Raw genomic sequence first — 17,324 nt, 5'->3', positions numbered from 1 at the left:
CATTTTAGCTATCTATGTCCCCTTGTCCAAACCCCCACAATCACTGTAAACTGTTTATTTCTATGGACTGTCCCATTCCTTCATAATTATAAAACACCTCTATCAAATCACCCTTTAATCTCCTCTGTTCTAATGATCAGCTTTGTCTCAACTGTTTTGTTGTACTGTGATTAAAAATCACCATCCCAATTTCTTGCCTGCATACTGTTTTCAGATACACAATTAGATGCATTCATGTATTATTGCTACTGAATATTCAAGTAAACCTACTCAGCTATTGGACCTACAATACAGGAGCCCCTGAAGATCATCTCTCAGCTATCATGCAGTTTGCTACAGTGCAGACAGACTGGTTTTAAATTACTACAGCTATTACTCAAAGCAATTTACAAATAGGGCAGGTATAAAAACAGGGCTAGTGACAAAAATAGCAAATCTGATTGTCAGATAATCCATAGATTAGAAGTTCAAGGAAGGGTGAATAAGTTGGATGGGCTGCATGGGCTTTTTGATCAGACATTCTACTATTTTTTATATACTATGTTATCCAAGATGTACACAAAACCAAAGTTTTAAAAAATCCAGTGCATTAAAACAGGGTCTTATTAGCTGAAGGTTATTCAGTCTGTGAGAACAGGTTTCCAAAATTGTAAATGGGACAGGATATCATTTTACAGGAAAAAAAATCACTACTCCAATTATTCACCAGAGTTTTTGAGACACAAAACCTGGTGCGAGATATTGTCTTATTGCAAAACCTTCCAACACCATCTCAAAGGTTTGCAGTTTTCACAGAAAAACTGATCTACCAACAGATGGAATTGTGGAGCATGACCACCCCCCACCCTCCAAAACACTGGTAAAAAAACTTGAAAATCCCATATTTTCAATGAAAGCAGAATGTGGCTTATTCCACCACCACAAACAGTAGGCCTGACATTCTCATTCTGTGACATAAATCAACCTCTTAGCCCAAGAAAGATTCAATTCATATTATTTGTATTTTATTCTTCTGTAGTAACTAAGATATGCAAGACTCAAATTTGGGAAAAGAAAGAACTTGCACTTGTACAGCACCTCAAGATATCTCTGGACATTCTGAAGCGCTTCACATATAATGAAGCGCGGTTCCTACGTCGGCAAACACATTTCGCACACAGCAAGATCCTACAACAGCAATCAGTTACTCTAGTTTTGGTAATGTTGGTTGAGGTAGAAGCAGAACAGGAGAGCTCCTTGCTCTTCCAACAGTGCCATGGGATCTTTGAATGTGAACAGCCTCTGTTTAATTTATCATCTGAAAGACTAACTTGAATATATAAGCATTACTAGGCAATATACATGGTCCTTCACACTTACTCGGACTAGGAAATTGCTATTTTGATTTAAGGACAGAGACCATTCTTCTTATGTGAATATTTTTTGATTATAAACTTGTTAAGTGTGGATCTACCTCAAGTAGGAACCACTTAATGCAACTTGTTCATTAATGATCAACTAATATAAAGGGGGTTTCGAAACTATGTGAAAACTTGATTTATATCCAGCATCTATTGTGTGCTTAGGCTAAGGCGGACCAGGTGCTAATTAGTGTTCAGGATGTGGATTGGCTGCCCAGGATGTCTGCAAGAACTGACACGGAGTTGCAGAGTTTCTCATGGCAGGCACGGACCAGAAGCAACGACTATGGGAGAGGGTGACAGACAACCAGGGAAACATTCTGCAGCCTGGATTGAGGTCGTTTTGTTCCTTCAGTGAAGTGATTCCATTAAAGCTCTGAGTAGAAGTTGTGTGTTATGGGCATTGGCCTGGATTAAGAGTTAGTAAAGTGTCGTATTTTGTTCCCATCAAACAAACTCAAAAATTAACCTTAATCCAGGACAAAGCAACCCACTTGATTGGCACCCCATCCACCACCCTAAACATTCACTCCCTTCACCACCAGTGCACAGTGGCTGCAGTACCATCCACAGGATGCACTGCAGCAACTCGCCAAGGCTTCTTCGACAGCACCTCCCAAACCCGCGACCTCTACCACCTAGAAGGACAAGAGCAGCAGGCACATGGGAACAACACCACCTGCACGTTCCCCTCCAAGTCACACACCATCCCGACTTGGAAATATATCGCCGTTCCTTCATCGTCGCTGGGTCAAAATCTTGTAACTCCCTTCCTAACAACACTGTGGGAGAACCTTCACCACATGGACTGCAGCGGTTCAAGGCGGCGGCTCACCGCCACCTTCTCAAGGGCAATTAGGGATGGGCAATAAATGCTGGCCTCGCCAGCGACACCCACATCCCATGAACGAATTTTTAAAAAAGTTTCCCGGTCCATTTTTAAAACATTTTTGTTTAAAACAGTGCATTAGGGAAATGTTTTATACCATTATACCAAGTTAAACCAAGTAAGGCTGACAAATTAACAATATACAGTTAATGTTGAAACAACCATCTCGACTGATGTTTTCCCATTTCTCTTTGTCTCTGCTCTTAGCATAAAGTTCATGTAATTGGCAAATATATAAGTGCAGTAACTGCTTTAAAAATTAAACTATTTGCTTCCCAAGCTCAGTGCGGGGACGCAGGCAAGATCACGCTGGGGCAACAGAGGTCCATAAAAATTATGTGGCAGGCCCAGGAGTGGCAAGGACGAGCCAACAAGCTTGAGGGCAGCTGGGAAGCTCTGCCTTGACCATGATGAGGCAGGCCATAAACAGGACGCATCAGGCCTGGGGCATCAGTAGGAGACCTGGGAGCAATGTAAGATAAAACTTACCCGCGGGTCCATCTTAAAGGAACACTTAGGAGGTGGAATTTGGAAGTGCAGCAATGCCATCAAGCTTTTGGAGTATTGAAAGGCAAGTACAAAAATATATTATACATCCCTTACAACTTAAAACAATTCCCAGGCGTGACAGAAATAGTGTGGCACAACCTTCCTGTAAGCACAGAAAGTGATCGTATGCACACACTGGGTGAGGACAGAGATTGGCAGTGATATTCCACCCACCCCATCACCCCATTGTTAAATACACTGAAACTCACTATCTAGGCTCAGTACTCAAAACCACACTCAGCAATCAATGCTCAAAGTAGGGGAGAAATGTGGCAGAAAAGGGAGAAAAAAGACAATGCAATTTAGAGTTATAAATGGGCAACTGCATTGATGAACCTGCAGAACTAAACAAAACGCACTAGAGGCACAAAAACAGAAAATGCTGGGAACATTCAGAAGGCCCGGCAGTATCTGTGGAAAAAAAATGATGAGTCCATGTTTCGGGTGGAGACCCTTCAGAACATTTTGATAAAGGGTACATATCTGTAACATGAACTCCACTGGTTCTTTCCACAGGAGCTGCCTGACCTGCTGAGTGTTTCCAGCATTTTCTGTGTGATTTCAGATTACCAGCATCTGCAGTTTTTAAAATTTCTCTTTACACTAGAGGGCACTCTTGTTTCAGAGCTCCGACAGCACAATGATTAAAGAGCCTACTTATCCATACTGCACAGACACTAACAGGATGAAAAAGATCAGTACACAAAAGAATTAATTTTACACTGCTAGATTTACAGAGCCAAAGTAAAAATGTTTTACTAAATCACTTCACAGTATTTTCATCAAGTTTGCCATTAGGATGTCAAATCACTTTTTACATTATGAAATAGAGATGCCAATTCAGGAATAAATACTTGTTAGTTACTGTGCACATGCATTTATACTGCAACTTTTGCATCGCTGCAGTTTCCATTTTACAGCAACACTAACGTTGCACTCTAACTCCAGAATTGGATCCTGATCTGACCTTCTCCAGGCTCACACTGCTTGGGTGTGTCACCTCACTAAATATAATTTCAGTGCAGTGTTACATTTGAGTTTTAAAAAGTGCTCAGGGATTCTGTTGCAGCTACTGGGCATTTTCAAAACCGACCTGGAGTTAATTTAAATGTTTAGAAAAAGTGTAGACATATCCATCCACACTCTTATAAACATTTAAATTTGAAACCACTGGAGGTCAGCTCTGCATGTATGTAAGAACACACGGACAAGAGCTCTATCCTGAGCAGGAGAACTTCAGCTCAAGCCAGGCAGTTAAAAACATTGTGCTGCATGACTGGAACCAATACTATAGCTACCAATCTCACTGTTATTTTGAAAGTTGTAGAAAAAAAAATTGGGTTTCCATACAACTCAAAACTTAGAAGTTAGAGGCACACAACTACAATACAATGAGCTGTGGGTAGATGTTTGGTATCGTTAGGAAGAATGTACGTAATTCAAAAGGGTGCTATGCAGAGTAACTGCATTGATCCAGAAATGGTAAACTCATAGAAGGAACAATTGCACCAGGCCTTCTTTAAACATATGAGACTTAAGTAATATTTGATGTTTTACTCATTCACAAGTAATTCCATTTTTTTTATTCGTTCATGGGATGTGGGCGTCGCTGGTGAGGCCAGCATTTATTGCCCATCCCTAATTGCCCTTGAGAAGGTGGTGGTGAGCCGCCTTCTTGAACCGCTGCAGTCCGTGTGGTGAAGGTTCTCCCACAGTGTTGTTAGGAAGGGAGTTCCAGGGTTTTGACCCAGCGACGATGAAGGAACGATGATATATTTCAAAGTTGGGATGGTGTGTGACTTGGAGCGGAACGTGCAGGTGGTGTTGTTCCCATGTGCCTGCTGCTCTTGTCCTTCTAGGTGGTAGAGGTCGCGGGTTTGGGAGGTGCTGTTGAAGAAGCCTTGGCGAGTTGCTGCAGTGCATCCTGTGGATGGTACTACAGCCACAGTGCGCCGGTGGTGAAGGAAGTGAATGTTTAGGGTGGTGGATGAGGTGCCAATCAAGCGGGCTTGCTTTGTCCTGGATGGTGTCGAGCTTCGAGTGCTGTTGGAGCTGCACTCATCCAGGCAAGTGGAGTATTCCATCACACTCCTGATTTGTGCCTTGTAGATGGTGGAAAGGCTTTGGGGAGTCAGGAGGTGAGTCACTCGCCACAGAATACCCAGCCTCTGACCTGCTCTTGTAACCACAGTATTCATATGGCTGGTCCAGTTAAGTTTCTGGTCAATTGTGACCCCCAGGATGTTGATGGTGGGGGATTCGGTGATGGTAATTCCATTACATGGACCTTCTCTCATTTAAAAAAATAAAATCCTACACATACTTGTTTCTAAGATCTTAGTCACCAGTAAATTAGAGTTTACATATTAGCTTGAATCATTGCACTAAAATCACTGCTGATAGCAAATCATTTCCTTTTCTTAGTAAAGGTCTTTGCTCCGTTATGATAAACTAATGGTTAAGAATATTTTTATACTTACATTCTGTGACAAAGAAGTTAAGCATAGTAATGACAACCGTGTGGCCACTGAACATGTAGTCTCCACAGGTATGCACGCCTGTCAACGTCATTCCAAAACCACTCCAAATTGCAAGTGCCCGTTGAAACTTGGCCCACATGTCTCCATACAGCTGAAAAAAAAAAGCATATATTGTTGAATAAAGACCATTGGCTCGTGCTTACTATCAATTTTAATGCAGAAATGTTCACCTAAACAAAAAGGAATAAAGATTTGTATATGTACACAAGGCATGAGATTAGACTGCAATATTTATATTTAAATGAACCTTCACCTTAAAATGAAAACCATTCAGAATCCCAAATTAAACACGTTAAGTGCATACTATAACATGCAGCCTGGCCCTCACCCAACCTTGTATTGAGAGGAAATAAAGAGAACATACACTACTTTCTGGCTGTAAAGTTATAAAGCAGAGAGCAAAAACTAAGTGCAAAACATCCCAAACTTTTTTTTAAAAATGAAGGGGAGGCGGGGGCAGGAGATAATTAGGGTAGGTCAAATTCTTAGAAATAGGTGGGGTCAAACTGTCACAACAGGTTTCGATTAGTTTTATTTCTCATTTTCCAAGTGAAAAATGACGCCCATTCCTGCAAGAGGGTCTATAAGATGCTCTCAATTCTAAATCTAGCCGCAGTGTCCCTTCCATGGGCTCTGGATGAAGACAGAGGAGTATTCAAGGTCTTGGGGAAATCTGGCTTTTGCAGTGAATTGAAGGGAGGGTGACCTTCCGAAGATCTCTTCCCAGCATGTGCCAACTGTGCAACAGATTTGCCTTTTCTATTCCTCTTTATTTTGCTCCATTCTTATTATACATCATACTCTCATTATTCTAACCAACTGCCTCTTTTAATGTAGCTTTGTTCAGTCACTTAACAGACTTAAAAACAAATCAACAATTTGACCTTAAATGCCTCATTGTTGACTAACTCCACAGCTTTTCTCCAGAGATATCTGGTGGTGAACTTACAACCTCTTGAAAATTGCATGAGTTTAGACGATGATTACATCACTATGATATGCATGGTGGGTGTCTGGACTAGGATGTGACCCCATGCAATTACTTTAAATATTCATAAAGTAAAATGGGTGTTGCAACAGTGCCCCTTTTATTGTTATAATCGCTTGCTTTGTATATTTGTCATTTTCAAATGCACAAACCTTGTCCTTCATATTCAGCTTTGCAAACACTTTGTAGAAATTTGAAGTGCTCACTTTTCATTTATAACCTTATCAAACCAAAATAAAACTAGCACAACAATTTTAAAAGCCACACATTTGATTTATCAAGAAGAAATCTTGCAATGACTTTTTTATGTTACTACCATCAGCCATCTTACTGTACAACTGACTATTTGGTTGCCATGGTTTGCACAAACTTACTTTTCCAGAACACTGCAGATGATGGCCAGGCACAGAGAGTGAGGTAACAAACATAGTAACACAGCGCAATAGGAACACTGTTCCCATCAGGCTACACATGCGACGAATAAGGATAGACCTACAATGTAGTGAAAAAAAACAGCCAAAAATACAGTTAATAAGCAGTGCAATTCATTCCACGATACTAACTTTTATGAAATTTCTTTTTACCAATACATTAAACACTTATATTTCCCAGTCCTCTGAGAAGACTGAAATTGCAAGATCCCTCGTTTTAGTAGCAGAGCACTAAATAATATTGATTTTTTTACATATTGTACTTGCCAAATTTCACAGTTAACGTTCATCACAACCATATCGTAAGCACTAAAACTAGAAGTGGATCTGTAGAAAACACCTTTTGAAGAGTGTATTTTTGGTTATTTGTGCACATTTCTTTATAAAGTTTTGTGATATGACAAATGCTAATATTTTTTGTTAAAATAACTCCTCACAATTAAAGAGACCACAAATGTGTCCTCTTTTTAAACCAATTTTTTTCTCCCTTCCCCAGTAGTGTCCTATTCAACATTCCTCATTAGTTGAATCAGCGTGCAACCTATTCCCAAGGCCCTATCTAGTCTATGAGCAGATACATGGGTGTTACCCAGCAAAATTTTTTATTCCAATCTACCATCCATTTAGCACTGCAACACAGGCAAGATAATGAGCTCACTACAACTGCAGGTGTGACACTAAGTTAGGTGTCATGGTGAGTAGTGTCGATGGGAACAGAAAGTTGCAAAGAGATATTGATAGATTAAGTGAGTGGGCAAAACTGTGGCAGATGGAGTTCAACGTGAGGAAATGAGGGGTCATCCACTTTAGACCTTAGAAAGACAGATCAGAGTATTTTCTAGATGGTGAGAAGCTAGGAAATGTGGAGCAGCAGAGATTTATAGGGGTCCATATACAAAAATCACTAAAATCTAGTGGACAAGTACAAAAATAATTTTAAAAGCTAATGGGATGTTAACCCATCTCAAGGGGGCTGGAATACAAAGGAATGGAAGTTATGATACAGTTCTACAAAGCTCTAGTCAGACCACATCTGGAGTACTGTGTTCAGTACTGGGCACCACACTTCAGGAGGATATATTGGCCTTGGAGGGGGTGCGGCGCAGAATGATACCTGGGCTAAAAGGGACAGGTTGCATAGACTAGACTTGTATTCCCTCAAGTACAGAAAATTAAACGGTGATGTAATTGAGATGTTTAAGAGGATTAAGAGAGTTGATAGGGTAGATAGAGAAACTATTTCCTCTGGTGGGGGAAGTCCGGAGCAAGGGGACATAACCTTAAAATTAGTGCTAGGCCGTTCAGGGGTGATGTCAGGAAGCGAGCCTGATCCCGTCTTCAACCAATGTCCACACATTAACACACTCCAGGTGAAGCCACTGGGCAGATATCAGGAATGGGAACCCTTGCTGATTATTCCCTTCCCTAGTTGCTGTGTTTCACTGTCCTTGCTCAGATTAATTATAGACCAGGAATCAAATTAGGGCCTTCCTGATCTGCACAACTCTGTACCACATCATAGGACAGAATTTGTTCTGTTTCAGACAAAACATAAGTTTAAAACAATGAGGCAAATATCATTATTACTGAACTTATAAAAATGCAGACCGTTATCAAAGTTATACAAGTTACCTGTTTAAAGTAAATTATTTCAGTACCTTTTAATGACCAATTTTATACTTCACTTTCAAGTAGGTTTGGCAGTGAGGAAATATTTGAAAAAAATGTAGATTTGCAATATTGTCAGATGTTTTGCAAGGAAAGAAATCTGACTAAAATGACCATTAAAGTACAGCTTCTGTGAAGAATGCTGCATCTGGTTGAGAAAAACCATTCCTTGAGAAAAGGGGCACCAGGTTACAACCAATGACTTGCATTTTAAAAAGCGCTCAGCAAAGTTGGAATGGGTTTTATTTTGCATCATAAATCCGAATGCAACACATCCTAAAAGTATTATCCCCTTCTCCATCATGAAGGATCAGCACACTAAACTATAACAAAGCCTTTGCATTGCCAGCAAAAAGGTACACTCCTCCATTTGCAGGAATATAGTTTTGTTGCTTCTTTAATAAATAAAATGGTTTTCCAAAAGATTATTGCTGCATCTTTAACATCATCAGTCTCACAATGCAATGGGGAAACATCTGGTTTACTTGTCTCAATTTAATACGCATTGATATAGCTTTTAGTATGGGACCTCTGAGCTCATAGTCACCCCCCTTTTTTGTCCAGCTCCAAAACATTCCATCTGTGTAATGCAGTAAAACTCAGATTTCAAAATTGAAATTGAAAAACCTACTTATAATTAATACATCAAAAACCCAACATAAGGAGTTCTAAAACCTACCTGTGCTTATGAAGCAGCAGCAGTAACAGCCAAATGGTACAGAGCACAACACCGCAGACTTCAGCCATTGCGAAAGCCCATGGTATCCGAGGGACACTGTCAACAGAAACAGCACAATGCAAAATTACATATCTGGGAATATATTTGATTTGGACAAGTAGAATTTTGTTTTGATTTGATGCTTCATTTGCAATTTATAGATTGGTTGTACAATGAAGCTTAAAGGAAAATTGTGTTTGACTAATTTGATGAGGGTAGCATGGTTGATGTGTATATGGACTTACAAAAGGCATTTGATAAAGTACCACATAATAGACTTGTTAGCAAAAGTAAAGCCCATGGGATTAAAGGGACAGTAGCAGCGTGGCCAAGGGACAGAAAGCAGAGAGTAGTGGTGAACTGTTGTTTTTTTTAGACTGGAGGGAAGTATACAATGGTGTTCCCCATGGGTCAGTATTAGGGCCACTGCTCTTTTTGATATGTATTAATGACCTGGATTTGGGTATACAGAGGGTAACGTTTCAAAGTTTGCAGATGACATAAAACTCAAAAATGTAGTAAACAATGCGGAGGATAGCTACAGAATTCAGGGGGACATAGACTGGTGAAATGGGCAGACACATAGCAGATGAAATTTAACACAGAGAAGTGTCAAAAAATACATTTTGGTAGGAAGAATGAGGAGAGGCAATAAAAACTAAATGGTACAATTTTAAAAGGAGTGCAAGAACAGAGAGATCTGAGGGTGGATGTACACAAGTATTTGAAGGTGACAGGACAAGTTGAGAAGGCTGTTAAAAAATCATATGGGATCCTGGGCTTTATTAATAGGGGCATAGAGTACAAAAGCAAGGAACTTATGGTAAACCTTTATAAATCACTGGTTAGGCCTCTGCTGGAGTGTTGTGTTCAATTCTGGGCACCATAATTTAGGAAAGATGTCAAGGCCTTAGAGAGGGTGCAGAAGAGATTTACTAGAATGGTACCAAGCATGAGTGACTTCAGTTATGCGGCAAGACGGGAGAAGCTGGGGTTGTTCTCCTTAGAACAGAGAAGTATAAGAGATTTGATAGAGGTGTTCAAAATTGTGAAGGGTTTTGATAGTGTAGATAGGGAGAAACTGTTTCCCCTCACAGGAGGGTTGATAACCAGGGGACACAGATTTAAGATAATTGGCAAAAGAACCAAGGGGAAGATGAGGAGAAATTTTTTTAAGCAGCAAGTTGTAATGATCTGGAATGCACTGCCTGAAAAGGGTGGAGGAAGCAGATTTAATAGTAACTGTCAAAAGGGAATTAGATATATACACTTGAAAAGGAAACATTTGCAGGGCTATGGGGAATGAACAGGGGAGTGGGACTATGTGGATAGCTCATTCAAAGAGCCGGCACAGGCACGTCAGGCCGAATGGCCTCCTCCTGTACCTACTACGACACTATGATGAACACACAAGTTCCAGATGTTTAAAGCCCATTCAACATAAAGGGCTAACTGGACGCAATATTCCTCCATATTTTCACCAGTAATCAATACAGAAACCGCAGGGTAAATGACGCTCAGAACGTAACCCTATCTATATGGACTCTTTTCAGAGAATAGATGCTTCAATTCAATAGAAGTATAATTTGGAGCAGAAACCAGAAGCAGTAGAAAGGGAAATCAGGAATTCCATGTGCCAGTTTCTCCAGCATAGACCTTCCCAAAGGCATGGCTAGGATGAGATTAAACACACACAACATTTGAATTCAAGCCTATATCACAATGAGCTATAGCCATACAGCCAGGCTGTTCAAGGAACTTTTTGGTCCATTCTTGCTTTGGAGACAGACGAGATGTCCCAAGGCATTGCTTGTATAAGTGACTGGTATTTACATTCACGAGGCTGATGTGTACAACATGGCAAAAAAATGGCCCTTCTTTCAATTAAGACTGTTTGCAGCAGTTTCAAAAGCCAACTGTCTCATACATCACATGCAACTCAGATGTCAGAGACATGCAATACAGAACCGAACCAGTCTGCAAAATAAAAACGGTTTCTTACTCAAGCAGAAAAAATAAGAGGAAGTCAGATGTGTGCATCAGCTCAGAAACTTGATGCAATTGCAAATAGTGAAATGAACTTTAAAAAACACTTCAGGAAAAATTTTCATCTGTAGTATAGCTCGACAAAAATCTGGTCTGTACTCGCTGACCTACACTGGCTCCCAGTCCAGCAACACTGATTTTAAAATTCTCATCATGTTCAAATCCCTCCATGGCCATCGTCCTCTCCATCTCTAATATCCTCCAGCCCTACAACCCTACAAGAACTCTGCATTCCTCCAATTCTGGCCTCTTGTGCATCTCATACTTCCTTCAGTCCACCATTGGCAGTCATGCCTTCTTTGCCTCAGTGTCAATTTTTTTCTCCTGTGAAGCTCTTGGGACGTTTTACTAAGTTAAAGGCACTATACAAATGCAAGTTGTTGTTGGTGTTTTCATCCCAAAGTGCTGTACCTGGGGTGAGGCTCTGCCAAAAAAGTCTTACGATTTCACTTTATTTAAAAATGTTATTTATTTGCTTGTGTTCATCCCTGCTAAGAATGGTGGTCAAATCTTATACATTAATTTGAAAGTAGTTAAGGCAGTGTTCCATAATATAGTGAATCTACCCTCCCCCCTACCTGCAATTAAGGTACAGTGTTCAATGGGATAGTGAGCCATTCGCATCAGTGTTTGTGCCCATCTAGGAAACTGCATCAGGCCAGATGGAAAAAGAAAACAGACATTGTCTCAATTTACCCACATTAAATGTAGGGCTCCTAATAAGGTAGAAACAAATTCCACTATCAGCAGCAAAAAGTATTAGCAACAAAAACAACAAAATATTGCTACACACTTAATAAATCATTTGTGCAACACTGAATTGGAGATGCTCAATAAATGTAGGATTTATTGTGAGGACAGGTAACACATCATTCTATTAATATGCAAGACATAAACCTCTGCTCTATGTTAATGAAGAAAACAATGAAAGCATTAGTGTCAAACATTACCAAGTAATTTTACAGTTGAATAGATCAACAACTTTTATTTATATAGCACCAATGTAGAAAAAAACATCCCATGTCGCTTCAGAGAAGCGTAATACAAAAATCAACACCAAGCCAAAAAAGGAGATATTAGAAAGGACAACTGAAAGCTTGATCAAGGAAGTGGGCTTTAAGGAGGGTCCTAAAGAAAAAGTGGAAGGTGGAGAGGGAGCTTAGAATCCAGATAACTGAAAGCACGGCCATTAATGGTGGGACAAAGGAAGTCGGAGGAACACAGAGTTCTCAGAGGGCTGTAGAGTTAGAGAAGGTTACAGGAATAGGGAGGGTTGAAACTATGAAAAGATCTGAACACGAGAATGAGAATTTTAAATTTGAGATGTTGAGGGACCAGGAATGAATGTAGGTCAGAGAGCACAGGGGTGAGTGGGACTTGGTGCGGGATAGGATACAGGCAGTAGGGTTTTGGATGAGCTGAAGTTTATGGAGGATGGAAGGCATTGGAATAGTCGAGTCTGGAGGCGACAAAGGCATGGAGGAGGGTTTCAGCAACAGATGGGCTGAGGCAGGGGGGAGACAGGTAATGTTATGGAGGTGGAAGTAAGTGGTCTTTGTAACGGAGAGTCTATGGGGTCAGAAGCTCAGCTCTATGTCAAATAGGACACCGAGGGTGTGAACAGCCTGGTTCAACCTGAGACAGTGGTTGAGCAGGTGGATGGAATCATTGGCGAGGGTACAGAGTTTGTGACGAGAGCCAAAGATGATGGCTTTGGTCTTTCCACTGTTTAACTGTACCAAACTGTGGCTCATCGAGAACTGGATGTCAAATAAGCACTCTACCAACACAGATGCTGTGGAGGGGTCGAGAGAGGTGGTGGAAAAGTACAGCTGGATATTGTCAGCGTACATATGGAACCTGACTCCATGTCTGCGGATGATGTCGCCAAGGGGCAGCGTGTAGATGAGGAAGGAGGTGTCCGGAAGTAACAGTGATGGGGCAGAAGAGAAACCATTGCTGGAGATGCCCTGGCTACGATTGGATAGATACGATTAGAAGCAAGGATGAGCAGTCCCACTCAGTTGGACAATGGAGGAGAGAGGCATTGGAGGAAGATTGCGTGATCGACCGTGTCAAAGTCTGCAGTGGTCGTGGAGGGTTAGTGCATCACAGTCACACTGGATGTCATTTGTGACTTCAATTAGGGCCGTTCCAGTATTTTGATGAGGAGGAACCCTGATTGGAAAACATGAAGTTGCCGGAAAAATGGGCACAGATTTCAGAGGTGCCAACACGTTCAAAAATTTGAGAGGAAATAGAGGCTGAAGATAGGGCAGAAGACAGCAACGCATCAAATTACAATTCTTGCCATTGTGTTTAAATCCTCTAAGCGCCTTGCCCCTCCCAACTCTGTAGCCTCCTCCAGCCCTAACCCCACCACCCCCACCCCCTGGTCTTTTGTGCATCCCCATCCACCACCGTCACCCCACTGGAAATGAGAACGGAGTCATCTGAAAAAACACAAGATCAGAATTAATGCTCTTTGGAGTTAAAGGAAGAATCTTTGGCTTCCTGAGCAGATGAAGAGATCTGAATGGATTTATGTAGCTTCTGAAAATTGACCCAAAGTGTAAAGAAGAAGCAATGAACACACCTTGGGCAAAGGCTGGAATCTTGTTTGTGATGCTCCTATCCTGAAGGACTCGTGCTTGGATTTTCTTCATGTATGAACAAGGATAAAATCTGTCTAGACATCATTCAACTTTATCTGCATCACAGTAACACCAACAAAACAAAGAAACTCCTGAACAAACCCAACAAAAGCAGAGTCCATTCCTTACAGCTCGATCAGAGATGCTCTTTTTCTTCTTTCAAGCAACGAATCATTTCTTCAACAATTTTGGACTGCTTGCTTTTAGACTCATTTATATCCACCCATCAGAACACTTCCCCCACGGCAGGTTAATTGTTAACAGGTTTTAGCTCACTGTTACTGACTCTTGGCCATGCTAACGTGAATACTTTATTCCCTGACAGTGCAAGTGCAGGTGGATAAAGCCAGAAGAAAGGCCAATAGTATTTTGGGTTGGATAAATATGAGCATTGAGTACAATAGTAAAGTAGTGAAGATAAATTTGCACAAAACATCAATTAGGCCACATTTAGAGAACAGTGTTCAGTTTTGCACACCTCATTATCAAAAAGGACATTAAAGCCACAGAGCACGAGATTCGCCATGATGATGACTGAGATGGGAAACTATAGTTATGAGGAAACACTTGAGCTACTGGAACTATTTCCAATGCTGTGGAGATGCCGGTGATGGACTGGGGTTGACAATTGTAAACAATTTTACAACACCAAGTTATAGTCCAGCAATTTTATTTTAAATTCACAAGCTTTCGGAGGCTACCTCCTTCCTCAGGTGAACGTTCACCTGAGGAAGGAGGTAGCCTCCGAAAGCTTGTGAATTTAAAATAAAATTGCTGGACTATAACTTGGTGTTGTAAAATTGTTTACTATTTCCAATGCAGCAGAGAAGGCAGAGAGAAAATTTAACAGCAGTTTTTACATTTATGAACGTTTTTGCTGGAGTGAATGGGAAAAGATCAACAGCTGATGCTAAGAACCAGGGAAAAACTGGCCTTCCGAGTCGCTGGTCGAACAAAATATGGCAATTTTATGTTCATCTGGCCACTCGCTGAAGAAAGGCCACGCTACAGGAACCAGTGGGCAAAGATATTGCTTCACTGTATCTTGGCTGATTAACTTAGTGTTTCCCACAGAAAGATTTAATATTCAGTACTAGCACTTCCAATAAAATTCATTGACAGATCACTCACCGCCAGCTAAGAATGTTCTGTTAGTGTATTAATAATGATAAGTAATAATTTGGCTCTTTATTGCAACTATAATGTTGTCAATTAATTTTTTAAAAAGAAATTCATTGGAGAAAGTTTGGAGTTCTTGCCACTATATATACCAACAGCTGACAGACCAGAATTCACAGAAGTGAAAAACAACCAACCAATCTGCCTCCCATCCCTTCAGGTTATAAACCAAACCCATTTAATGAAAATGAGGCAATGTATGCAATTAATCAGATTCCTGCTTCAGACTGGAGCATAAATCCACGTTTGGCATTTTCTTTTCCTCTTGCCTCATCCCAACATTCTTGTTTCTTGGGAAAACACGCCCATGAAACTGCATTTTCCTTTCTACAATATTTTTCAGCAATACTTCTGGCTTCCCAATATTTAAATGAATCGCTGTTTACACCTCTTCAAATCTGACCCAATGACAGAATTTTTTGGTTGCAAGCTAAATATCCCAGGTGAGAGCCTTGAAGGCCATTAGAGCAAATCCATGCAAGCAACCAGTTCAAACGAAAGAATCCACCACAAACCATGCTAATTACATCAATTTGAAATAAAATCCAAGCAAACACATTCTTCATCATGCCAGACTCCATGCAAATTACAGAAACAATTTCAACCTAAGCCTGCATAAAATGTTGGATTTGAATTTATACTAGGGCAGGGTTAGTGCTCACAGCTTAAACAAAATAGTGCAGACTGAATATTCCCTGAATTCCCTGCTGTAAACTTGGTCAGGAATGGAAAAGGAGCAAATTAAATTCAGATCTTGTCAATTCAAATTGGTTTCACTTCCCAACTAGAAACAGGATTGGAGAAAAGGGATAAAACTACTTCTGTGATCCTTGGTAAAATTCATTCACTTTAGACCGTTCCTCCAATTTTGGGTTCTTGTGCATCCTGAAATCCCTTCACCTCGCCATTGGCGGCTGTGTCTTCAGCCATCTAGGCCCTACAACTACAACAACTTGAATTTATACAGCATCTTTAACATAGTTAAACGTGCCTATGCTCTGGAATTCCCTCCTTGAACCGCTGCATCTCTCTCTCTCTCTCTCCAAGGCACAAGTCAGGAGTGTGATGGAATACTCTCCACTTGCTTGGATGAGTGCAGCTCCAACAACACTCAAGAAGCTCGACACCATCCAGGACAATGCAGACCGTTTGATTGGCACCCCATCCACCACCCTAAACATTCACTCCCTTCACCACTGGCGCACTGTGGCTGCAGTGTGCACCATCCACAGGATGCACTGCAGCAACTCGCCAAGGCTTCTTCGACAGCACCTCCCAAACCAGCAACCTCTACCACCTAGAAGGACAAGAGCAGCAGGCACATGGGAACAACACCACCTGCACGTTCCCCTCCAAGTCACACACCATCCCGACTTGGAAATATATCGCCGTTCCTTCATCGTCACTGGGTCAAAATCTTGGAACTCCCTTCCTAACAGCACTGTGGGAGAACCTTCACCACACGGACTGCAGCGGTTCAAGGCGGCGGCTCACCACCACCTTCTCAAGGGCAATTAGGGATGGGCAATAAATGCCGGCCTTGCCAGCGACGCCCACATCCCATGAACGAATAAATAAAAAAGACTCTCCTTAAAACCTCCCTCTTTGATCATGCTTTTAATATCCTCTCCTCATCTTCTTTAACTATCAATTTTTGTTTGACTATGCATATGTGAAACACCGTGGGATGTTTTTCTACATTAAAGGCGCTATATAAATGCAAGTTGTTGTTGGCGTAGTTACAATGAAACTACAGCACACCAGGCCTTCGGCTCAACTGGTCTATGCCGGCATTTTTTTTTATTTGTTCATGGGATGTGGGCGTCGCTGGCGAGGCCAGCATTTATTGCCCATCCCTAATTGCCCTCGAGAAGGTGGTGGTGAGCCGCCTTCTTGAACCGCTGCAGTCCGTGTGGTGACGGTTCTCCCACAGTGCTGTTAGGAAGGGAGTTCCAGGATTTTGACCCAAGCGACAATGAAGGAACGGCGATATATTTCCAAATCGGGATGGTGTGTGACTTGGAGGGGAACGTGCAGGTGGTGTTGTTCCCATGCGCCTGCTGCTCTTGTCCTTCTAGGTGGTAGAGGTCGCGGGTTTGGGAGGTGCTGTCGAAGAAGCCTTGGCGAGTTGCTGCAGTGCATCCTGTGGATGGTGCACACTGCAGCCACAGTGCGCCGGTGGTGAAGGGAGTGAATGTTTAGGGTGGTGGATGGGGTGCCAATCAAGCGGGCTGCTTTATCTTGGATGGTGTCGAGCTTCTT

General features: G+C 41.4%; 1 protein-coding gene across 4 annotated transcripts in view; it reads right to left on the bottom strand.

Moving 5' to 3' along the window:
* The window catches only part of samd8 (sterile alpha motif domain containing 8), a 42,397-nt gene that overhangs the window by 5,997 nt on the left and 19,076 nt on the right, over positions 1-17,324 (bottom strand). For 3 of the 4 annotated variants that reach the window (XM_067972577.1, XM_067972579.1, XM_067972578.1), the window contains 3 exons: positions 9,145-9,240; positions 6,741-6,858; positions 5,319-5,469 (listed from right to left, as the gene is read on the bottom strand). In XM_067972577.1, the coding sequence (XP_067828678.1) occupies positions 5,319-5,469; positions 6,741-6,858; positions 9,145-9,240 (365 nt within the window). Of the gene's footprint in view, positions 1-5,318; positions 5,470-6,740; positions 6,859-9,144; positions 9,241-11,807; positions 11,873-17,324 lie in introns of those variants that run through there. The other variant, XM_067972580.1, reaches the window with a different exon arrangement.

The sequence above is a fragment of the Heptranchias perlo genome, chromosome 36 (assembly GCF_035084215.1).
Source record: "Heptranchias perlo isolate sHepPer1 chromosome 36, sHepPer1.hap1, whole genome shotgun sequence".
Classification (NCBI taxonomy): domain Eukaryota; kingdom Metazoa; phylum Chordata; class Chondrichthyes; order Hexanchiformes; family Hexanchidae; genus Heptranchias; species Heptranchias perlo.
This window is presented reverse-complemented; position numbering and strand designations above follow the sequence as displayed.